The sequence below is a fragment of the Callithrix jacchus genome, chromosome 5, assembly GCF_049354715.1.
Source record: "Callithrix jacchus isolate 240 chromosome 5, calJac240_pri, whole genome shotgun sequence".
Taxonomy (NCBI): domain Eukaryota; kingdom Metazoa; phylum Chordata; class Mammalia; order Primates; family Cebidae; genus Callithrix; species Callithrix jacchus.
Window position 1 is genome coordinate 63872659 of NC_133506.1, and position 10430 is coordinate 63883088.

Here is a 10430-nt window from a genome sequence, read left to right on the forward strand (position 1 = left end):
ACATCACAGAGTATTGCAGGGACTTTAAAAGTCACGGTGCTGCTGCTTTAGAGGATGGCGTCTCACCATGTGGCCCACGTTGGAGTGCAGCTAAAAATCATGACCGCAGAGATGGGAATACACAATACAAAAATTTTACATAGTAAGTGAGAAGACCAGGTTATAAAATTATGTATACAGGGCGTGGTGGCTCACGCCTGTAATCCACTTTGGAGGCCAAGGTGAGCGGATCACCTATAAAATTATGTATACATACAGTATATTTCTGACTTCGTTTCATGGCAGTGGTTGTGGTTTGTTTTTGAGACAGGGTCTCACTCTGTCACCCAGGCTGGACAGTGCCGTGGCATGATGTTGACTCACTGCAGCCTCAGCCTCCCAGACTTAAGTGACCCTCCCACCTCAGTCCGCCCCAGTAGCTGAGACCCCAGGTGTGCACCACCATGCCTGGCTGATTTTTGTGTTTTTCCATGTTGCCCAGGGTGACCTCAAACCCCTGAGCCCTACAGAGCCTGCTGCCTGGGCCTCCTAAAGTGCTGGGAGCACAGGCGTGAGCCGCTGCTCCTGGCCCACAGGTTATTATATGTATTTTTTACTTACATACACATAAGCTGGCTTCTCGATGTTCTTAGTAGGTGATGGGAATTATATATAACTTTTTTCTTTTATATTTCTGTTTATTTCCCAAGTTTTTCTGCAACAAGAATGTATTATGTGCATAATCAAAAAAATGTTACTCCTGGGCGTGGGTCCGCTCAGTGCTGGGAGGCTAGAAGGGGCCGGTCACACTCTGCCTTGCTCCACAGCTGCTGCTGGACACCCACTCCCTGAAGATGGTCCTGCTTGATCTCCCCTCCATCGGATCACAGGTGGTGAGGAAGGCGCCCGCCAGCTACACTAAGATTGTTGTCAAAGGCATGACCCGGGCGGAGATGATCCTCAAGGTGACAGCTTGTGCCTTTCTCGGGGATTCTGTGTAAAGGGGTCCGTTGTTTATTTCATCTCTGTTTCCAAGAAGCTTTGGTTTTGAAGGCACAGGGTAGGTCCTGTCGCCAGCGCTCTCAAAGCAGGTCCACATTCTTGGGCTGGACTGAATTTTTTGCCTCATCAGATGTTGTTGAAAGTCTGTGGGTAGTTATTGGGGGTCAGTAATTCCTCCTGACAAATGAATTTTTTTGTTGTCGTCATGGGATTCTCTTGTAATCGGATGTTGCAAAGCTTGGACGTTCAGTGGAGTTGTCGCTGTGAGTCAGTCAGGTCAGGTATCTCTGCTGCTCAGCAGGAATTCCAGGCCCAGGTCTCAGTTACTCCCTTCCGCATCAGCCTTCTTGGCTTTCTGTGCTCTGTCTCCACTTTACATGAACTCTGAACAGATGTTGTAGTAACTGAATCTCATTGGCAAATGGATTTTTTAAAGCCCCATTTAACAAAGGATTGTACTTCGGGTGATGAAGGTCTGAACCCTAAGCATCTGCCTCTGATTTCTACCATTTGGGAGAGCGGGGATGAGGGCTGGAGAAGAAATAATCCTGTCGTGATGTGTCTGAAAAGCCCAGGGCCTCTAAGCTCTTCAGGCCGTTCCTATCCCAGATGACTCAGAGACGGCAGGAGTAGGAAGCAGCAGCAGGGCCTCAGACACCTGGGATGGGTGAAGACCCTGCCTGAACCTGGAGCTGTGGCCTGAGGACATCAGAAGCAGCCTGTTCATTTCCCTCTGCTGCTGGTTACTGGCTGTGGAGGAGAGCGTGCAGTCCGGGAGTTATCTGCAGAGGATTCCTGAGTGAACCACTTGCCATGCTTTGGGGCAGTCTGGGGAATGCAGGAAGAAAGTCAGATACTGCATTCCAGAGCCAAATAGAAACCAATGTGAGGATTGCCGTGCCCTTCCTTTCCTTTGTGTGTTAACTGATACTTTCAGTTAGTAGTTACACGAAGTCCGCGTTTTAAGTCTTCAGAAAAGTGAGGCAGCTTTGGCATTTTTATTTTTGTAGAAATCCACTAACACCAGTGCCTTTTGCCACCCATTTCTCAGAAATAATAGTATGTTGGGGCAGAAGGAGTGGGTACCGTGTACATAGGAAACGTCTAACAGGAGACCCTCTTATACAGTGTTTCCCAAAGGGTCCCAATGTTTTGACAGTCACCTGGGACCCCACCAGGGCTGCTGAAATAGACTATTTAGAGGAAGGGCTCAGGAACCCGTGCTTTACAAAGCCGTGCAGGTGATATTTGGGATTCAGCAAATTGAGGGCACGCTGCTTTAGTTGAATGTGAAGATGAGATGGGGCATGAAGATGAAAAAGAGACCTCGCAGGATGCATTTTGCGCTCAGCAGGCAGTGAGGGAGAGCCCTGCGCTGCTGTGAGTTTTCCTCACGGCCTGCCCATCCCCTCCTGGCAGGTGGTGATGGCCCCTCATGAACCGCTGGTGGTGTTCGTTGACAACTACATCAAACTCCTCACAGACTGCAACACAGAAACCTTCCAGAAGATCCTGGACATGAAGGTGAGTGCAGGCTCCAGATTTGTCCACACTTGCCATCCTCCTCACACTTGGTTCTTAACTGGGGGTTTTCTCAAAATGCTTTTCCTGGCTCCGGGGAGCTAACCGGGTTGGGAGAAGCCTTTGGAGGAGGTGGTTGTGGGCGTGTGCTCTCAAGGATTGATAGGCCCCTGCGCAGGGGCGGAGGGCAGAGGATGAGGACAGGAGGGTTTCCTCCCCCATCTCCTGAACCTGCCCTTCTCTCTCAGCCCCTTCTTTCTCTTCCATGGCCCTTTCTTCCCCTCTGTTTTCCTCCCAGGCTACTACTCAGGCCTGGCGATTAATTTTCTGAGGAAAGCGTCATCCTCAGCCTGGAGTGACTCTGCTGTCTGCAGTCTCTGCTGACCCAGTGCTATGCTCTCCCCATGGGCCATTCTGGCCCAGCCTTCCTGACAGTTCTCCTTCTCTCTCAACCCCAGGGGCTGAAGAGGAGCGAGCAGAGCAGCATGCTGGAACTCCTGCGCCAGCGGCTCCCTGTGCCGCCCTCGGGGGTGGAAAGCGCCGGCTCCCTGTCCTTGATGGCTCCAACGCCAGAGCAGGAGTCGTCTCGCATCCGCAAACTTGAGAAACTCATTAAAAAGAGACTGTAGCAGCAGCAACGGGCACTTTGCTCCTGGCCAGCCCCTTAGCACCCTGTTCCCCGGAAGCCCCTGATGTCTCCTGTCCTCCCCGGGACACTCATCATCAGTTTCCAGGCTTTCTGGGACATCTGGGTTGTTACTGAGTCTCTCCCATGCCCGTTCTTACTTCCTGCCCTCATCAGACATGCTGAGTAAGGGCTGGGTTCTGAGAAGGCCATTTAGATGATCTCTGGTTCCTGAAGCAGAGGCAGCAGCAGGGGAAGGTCCCTGGGGTTCACTTGTCATCCCTGAGCTGCCCCTGACTAGCAGAATTGCTGTTGACTCATGTAGCCTCAGCAGGACTGTCATACCCTCTGACTCTGGGTCCACCGTGTACCTCCCCATCCGGGCAACTTGAATGAGGAAGCCTGGATCTCACCCCTCCCTCCTTCCTTCCCTCCCTCCCTCCCTCCCTCCTCGCCTCCTCCTCTCCCTCCCTCCCTCCCTCCTCGCCTCCTCCTCTCCCTCCCTCCATCCCTCCTCGCCTCCTCCTCTCCCTCTCCCTCCTTCCCCCTCTCCTCTTCTCCCTCCCTCCCCCATCCTCCTCTCCCTTCCTCCTCCTCCTCTCCCTCCCTCCCCCCTCCTCTCCCTCCCTTCCCCTCTCCTCTCCTTCTCTTCCTTCCTCCCTCCCGCCTTCCCTCCTTCCGTGGCTGTTTAAGGTTTCCCCTTAAGCCAGAGCTCAGTTTCCTTTCCTATCTCTGGGTTTGTCCCTACAGCCAGAGTGGCAGATTACAGGTTCTTTACGGAGGCAGTGGAAGCAGGTATATTCCCACGGAAATCCCAGTTTCCTGGCCCATATTTTGTTTCTGGTACTTGTTATGACCTTCCTTGACTAAGTTATCCCTGTGTTCCCCCATTTCTCAGTCATCTCCAAAGGAGAAGTGTCCTCTGTCACTGGGAAGGTCGCATGTGCCAGGCCTTCAAGCAGGTGTCCTATCTGCCCTGGGGCTCCTGACCAGGGTGTGGGCAGACCCAGATCTGACAGAAGGCTCTTGTCTGGCACACTCGCCAGGTTGTGCGAGCAGATTCTTCTCCATTTCTTTGTTTTTTTGTTAAATTGAGATGTAGTCTTACTCTGTCACCCAGTCTGGAGTGCAGTGGTGTGATCTCAGCTCACTGCAACCTCTGCCTCCCTGGGTTCAAGTGATTCTCCTGCCTCAGGCTCCCGAGTCGCTGGGACTACAGGCACTCGCCACCGCACCTGGCTAATTTTTTGTATTTTTAGTAGGGATGGGGTTTTACCATGTTGGCCAGGCTGGTATTGAACTCCTGGCCTCAAGCAGTCCACCCTTCTCAGGCTCCCAAAGTGCTGGGATTACAGGTGTGAGCCACCGCACCCGCGCTTTTCCTTCATTTCTTTACTCCCACTCTGCTCCTGGTTTTTAAGGAAGGGAAACCAGGGAGTTTACTTGGAAAACGTTTCCTAGGTTTTCTCATCAGATGAAGCCGTGGGAACATCCAGGAAGCCCGTACCCTCGAGTCCCTTTCTGCCCGCTCATCTTCAGGTCCATAGTACTTTCCAGTGTCGTCTGAAATAGCAAGGGTAGTGTGCAGTGTCCCAGTGACCTGTTCCTGTATGATGAGAAGGAGCCGGGGGCTCAGGATGCCTCAGGAACAGAATGTTGACCTTACACACCAGGCTGAGAGCCTGGCCTGGCCTGGAAGGCAGCTGCCCCTGCCTGCCTTTCCTGTCCCCCATGGGCTCTCTGTGGCCAGTCTTCTGGCCTCTGTCACCCTCCTGCATTTGGAGAGCAGGCAGCCCCTGATGCCCTCAGCTCCCCTAAAACCACGCATCAGTTAGCCATGACCACAGCTCAGGCAAACCGCTGTTGTTCTGTTTCTGTTCAAGAATGGTATCTTGCCAGGCACAGTGACTCGTACCTGTAGCCCCAACACTTTGGGAGGCCAAGGCAGGAGGATCGCTTGAGCTGGGGAGTTCAAGACCAGCCTGGGCAACATAGAGACGTCTACAAAAATAAAAATTTGCAAGGCATGGTCGCATGCACCTGTAGTCTCAACTGCTTGGGAGGCTGAGTTGGGCAGAGCTTGAGCTCAGGAGTTTGAGACCAGTCTGGGCAACATGTTGAAACAAAAAATACAGAAAATCGGCCAGGCACAGTGGCCCACGCCTGGAATCCCAGCACTTTGGGAGGTTGACGTGGGTGGATCACCTGAGGTCAGGAGTTCGAGACCAGCCTGGCCAACAGGGTGAAACCTCGTCTCTACTAAAAAGACAAAAATTATTTGGGTGTGGTGGCGCATACCTGTAATCCCAGCTACTTCGGAGGCTGAGGCGGGAGAATCGCTTGAATCTGGGAGGTGGAGGTTGCAGTAAGCCAAGATCACACCACTGCACTCCAGCCTGGGCAACAGAGACATGACCCTGTCTCAGAAAGTTTTCACGAGAGGGGATTTCCTAAGAATCCATAAAACTTGTAACAGCCATACAACAGGAAACCGGCCTGGAAACCTGATTTCCTCGTTCCCACCTTGGTTCCCAATATAACCACCTGCTTTGCGCCCTGCGTCTCTGCCGACCTTTCTCCTGACGCCGTCCAGCTCTGATCCTGAGCCTCATTTCTTCATTAGCTTCCAGGCTTCCCTGCTAGTCGGTATGACTTGTGCATCGAGTGTCTGAAATTGGAGAACAGGGAGAAGACAATGAGTGGTCAAGGAGGTGTGGCCTTTAGCTAAGGTCTATTAGGAAAAGATTCCAAAGAAGACAAGGGCGAGGAGGGGGTTAGGAGAGCCCCCGGAAGCCCAGTAGATGCCACCCAGCCCCTGGGGTTGCTCTGGTGAGGTTGTGCAGCCTGAGCTGTATAGTTGAAAAGGGTCGGTGAGCCCATCTCCAGATGGTACAGCTGGTTCAGCCGTCTGTCCTCGACCTGGGAGTGCTGGGAAGCCAGGGACTGCCGCAGCCGATTCTTGTCATTCCTATTGTGTGTTCACAGATCCCCATTCTTCTTTTTGGCTGGTTGGGGAGGAGTCGTTTTCCGGACAGACCGTCACAGCATTGAGATGTCAAGCTGCTGTGTTTCACCTTTGGTGGTCACAGGCAGAGAAGCTGCTTTCTTGATTTATGGCATTGTCAGTAATCCCCAGGGAGCCCACAGATGTTGGCAGGAGTTATGTTAAATGTCTCCTTGACAGGATGGAGGGCTGCGTTCCCTACTGGGGGTGTGCATCAGAACCACCCTTGGCCTTTAAAAAAGTACAAATGCGGCCAGGTGCGGTGGCTCATGCCTGTCATCCCAGCACTTTGGGAGACTGAGGCAGGCGGATCACGAGGTCAAGAGATCATGACCAGCCTGGCCAACCTGGTGAAACCCCATCTCTACTAAAAATACAAAAGTTAGCTGGGTGTGGTGGCGGGTGCCTGTAGTCCCAGCTGCTTCGGAGTCTGAGGCAGGAGAATCACCTGAACCTGGGAGGTGGAAGTGGCAGTGAGCTGAGATCATGCCATTCTACTCCAGCCTGGGTGACAGAGCAAGATTCCATCTCAAAAAATAGTAAATACTAATAATAAAGTAAAAGGAGCACCCCTGGATAAAAGCAGCAGCTGACAGCTCTGTGATTCAGCTAAGCCAAGATGTGCCCATTCCTTCCCCTCAGTCCCTGTTCTCTAGCCCCTTTAAGAAGGAAAAAACAAGTAACTTTGAAGTCACTTTGGTCATTTATATTATCAGTAAAGCATTCACTGTGCTCTTCTTGCAGAGACCTCTCTGATAACTGGGTGAGAGGTGCGCAGGCTAAAGAACATTCTGTGTGGACTGAGGAGCCGCAGTGGGCAAGGTGTTCCGATCTTCAAATCCAGCTCAGGATCAACGCTAACTACCGCCACTCCTTCCTCCAGAACAAAGAACCAGCACCCAGGACTCTGCCCACCCCGAGAAGGGTGCCTAGTTTCTCATGTCTAGGGTTGCTCCTTTCAGCAGACAAGCTAGCGGTTACAGGGCATGCGTAGCCATGGGGCAAGTCTGAGGCTACTGCCTGGAGCAGGGGACAGCACAATGAGACTTTCTGAACTGCCATCAGATGAGGAGACCTGGTTCCCTGTTTGTGGAAGGTCAGGGGAAATGCTGAAGAGCACTCGTAATAACCTGCCTGCTTGAGGGTGACAGCAAGTGTTTCACACTCTTGTCTACTCCAAGTCAGATTCCTAAAAATAAAATAGCCTTAGAAACATGGACACGTGAAACGCTGGCCTACATGAAGAGTACAGTTGCATTTTATCTGTTGAATAAGAATTCCCAGAATAGCCTCTTGGACCCTCAGAGTTCTACACCTTTGGGAGAGATAAATTTCCTTAAAATAAAGGGATTGCTTTTTTGTGTAAATAACTTTCATTTTCCCCATCTGGAAGTATTTCTCCCTGCGTGGTGGAGTACAGAAGGCTGCAGTTAATTAAAGCCTGACTGGATATCATTTGCTCGATGTATTTCCTTACTGCTGACAGAAAACAGAGCAGACTCTAAAAAAGAATTAGCAAGCCTGTGACCCTGGCCCCCAGCGGCTGCCCTTCTCCCTGGAGGATGTGCCCTTTCCTGGGCAGTCTCAGAGCAACGTGTGGGAGCCGAATGTGGCCGGCCCAGCCCGGGCTTGCCTGTCCAGTCATGGTGAAGCCCCTGAGACGTGTGTAGCATCTGCTGCTGACCTGGAACCCTTCTTGCACTGTGAATTTCTATCCTGTTACCGTTCCCTTCTTCATCCTTACCATTGCAACCACAGCCTGCCTTTCCAGTGACTGCCGAGCAATGTCTCTCCTGCACGTTGTCAGTCCTGTTTCCTTCATAGCTGGATGGGCGTTTTGAAGTGAATACTCTTTGGGAATTCCAAAGTTCCCTTCAGCAGTGGAAGATCTGCCGTGGCACTTCCATCACTCTGGCTTCAGGATCATTACCTTGTTTCTGTTACATTTTCAACAGCTCCCACTTTATTAGGGAAGCCAAGGGCTCCACCTAATGAGAAAGGAAACGCTCCCTGTAGTCCACCTGGAAAGGCGTTGCCTGCCAGCTCTTTCTCACCTGCATCAACAGGTGGGAAGAGGCTGGCAAGGTGTGGATCCATGGGATGTGAGGGCTGTGTCCATTTGCAGTGAAAGCAGCCTGGGATTGGAGGCATCTGCAGAAGACCTGATCTGCCTGTCTGGATCTGGACCGGCACCAAGGTGCTGGGCAGGCGTCAGTTCTCAATACTGGTAAAGGGGGTTTTCATGAACGTAGGCTGTGCAGGCCACACAAGACCAGGTTATATGCCCTTGCTCTGCAGGCCCTGGGCAGTGTGAAGTGTGTTCATGGACACTTGCAGGAGCCTGTGGCCACCCCGACTGGCCTGGCTGTGTTAAACATGGCTGAGTGGTGACATACTCTGGCCGTGTGCAGGCTGCTTCCGCAGCAGACTCAGCATATCTGGTCTTTGCTTTTTTAAGTCATGACTGTGATACTCAGCTTACATGAGAGTTTTAAAAGATGGAGCCGTATTCCCTTCCCCTGGCAGCTGCTGTTTCTGTAGCATTTCGGGATAAACCTGCAGATGCTGGAGAGAGCTTCCTCCCTCCTGGGGCTGGTGGCGAGGCTGCCTGTTGTGGAAAATAGGGCACGTTTCCTCTGAATGAAAACTAAGGGTTGCTGAAGGCTCCATTCCAGAAACCTGTATGTGTCCACAGGTCAGGCTCTTCTCCCGACAGGGATAAACATTCTTGCCTGCCTGCCTTTTCTTTTACTTATTCTTGCCTTTTTTTTTTTTTTTTTTTTTTTTTTTTTTGCTGTGATGCCCAAAAAACTAAGCAAGATTCACCTGGGATGGGCAGTTATAACTGGGAAGCCTGAGCCTCACAGGCTGGTGGGGTTACTTTGCAATGTTTCAAAGGCGATTAGACATTTCCCAAGGCCAGCCAGTCCCTGTATTCTCTGGCTCTCTCAGTCCCCTTTGGGGTGTTGACTCAGAGGACCTGGGGCAATACGAGATGTTAGCCAGTGCCTCGCCCCTGGTAAACTTCCCACTTCATAGAGGCTCTGTGAGTGTCTGCTCAGCCGTCACATGGAATTTGCACGACAAACTTCCCTCTACCCCCATGGCCAAGAAAGGTATTTGCCTAGTGGGCTGCCGCGTTCAGGGGTCTTGAGTGAAATGGGGGCAAGAAATCCTCGCAGCTTCCACGTGTGTGCTTTGTGCTGATGGAAAATGAAGGCCCGTCTCGGCCACCAAAGAGACCACATTCCACAGGGTGCTTCGTGAAGTCAAGCACTGCATGGACTGACCAGAGCAGCCACTGAAGTGGCAGGCAAATGGGAAAAATCGGTCTGCTATGTAGAGAAGACATCAGTTTACTCACACAGAGTTCCCCCACAGCCTCATACCCGTGCCTGTCACAGTCTCACACTGCCCTTCAGGAGCTGGCTAGCTCAGAGGTTGAGGAGGTGCTGAAGGGAGGAAGGTCCCAGTCAGGGCAGCCTTGGGCCTTGGCTGCGCAGCCGGGCTGCCATCTGGCCCGCATATAGATAGCACCTTTGGTCACGAGAGAGTCTGGGTGATTGAGTGCTGTCTGTACATGTTGGTGGGGTGGGAAGGTAACTGTGCTGAGTACCTACTGTGTCCTGGATACGTTATGATGTCTCACCGGATCAAATCCCTGCTCAATTTAGTTCTGTTTAGTGGATGGGACTTGGAGGCTGAGGGTGGGGTGAGGGACGGGCCCAGGGAAATATGGCCGGTATGGATGGGGCCAGCCAGAATTTGGCTCCAGCCTTCATCCCAGCATCCATGCCCTTGTACTTCACCAGTAGTTTTCAAATGTATGGGACAAATTTACACTGGTGTCCCACTATACAAAACAGATGGAAGTACTTTATGAGTATATGTTATGAGTTCAAATATTTTTCAGAGGAAATCAGTAAAAGCATTGAAACAATTCAAGTAAATAGAAATCAGTAAAAGCATTGAAACAATTCAAACCAAGTTTATGGATGAAAATTTATATATGTCTACCTCAGCATCCAGTTTACTTGTGTGTTTTGCTTGGTTGCACAGAACAGAGAACTCTTGATTTAATCCAGCCAAGAATTTGCAAATAGTATCTGTTTTGTTTTGTTTGAAAAGCCCTTCTTCAAGTGGTAGAGACTCTTCAGTTAAACAGGTGGCACGGGGCTCTTTCTCCCACGTCTCCACAGCAGCAAGAGGGCACCGCACACCAGGGCCTCTGCCATCTCATATCTGCACAGGATGCGCCTTGTGGTATTACCATTTTTGATGTTTAGCTTGTAGAACTGA

General features: G+C 51.4%; 1 protein-coding gene across 4 annotated transcripts in view; it reads left to right on the forward strand.

Annotated features, from left to right (window-relative positions):
* Window positions 1–10114, forward strand: part of VPS53 (VPS53 subunit of GARP complex) — a 185197-nt gene extending 175083 nt beyond the window's left edge. For 3 of the 4 annotated variants that reach the window (XM_035299267.3, XM_035299268.3, XM_054256976.2), the window contains 3 exons: window positions 807–944; window positions 2401–2505; window positions 2961–5166. In XM_035299267.3, the coding sequence (XP_035155158.1) occupies window positions 807–944; window positions 2401–2505; window positions 2961–3131 (414 nt within the window). In that variant the 3' untranslated portion in view covers window positions 3132–5166. Of the gene's footprint in view, window positions 1–806; window positions 945–2400; window positions 2506–2960; window positions 5167–6875 lie in introns of those variants that run through there. The other variant, XM_054256975.2, reaches the window with a different exon arrangement.
* The last annotated feature ends 316 nt before the right edge of the window (window positions 10115–10430 follow it).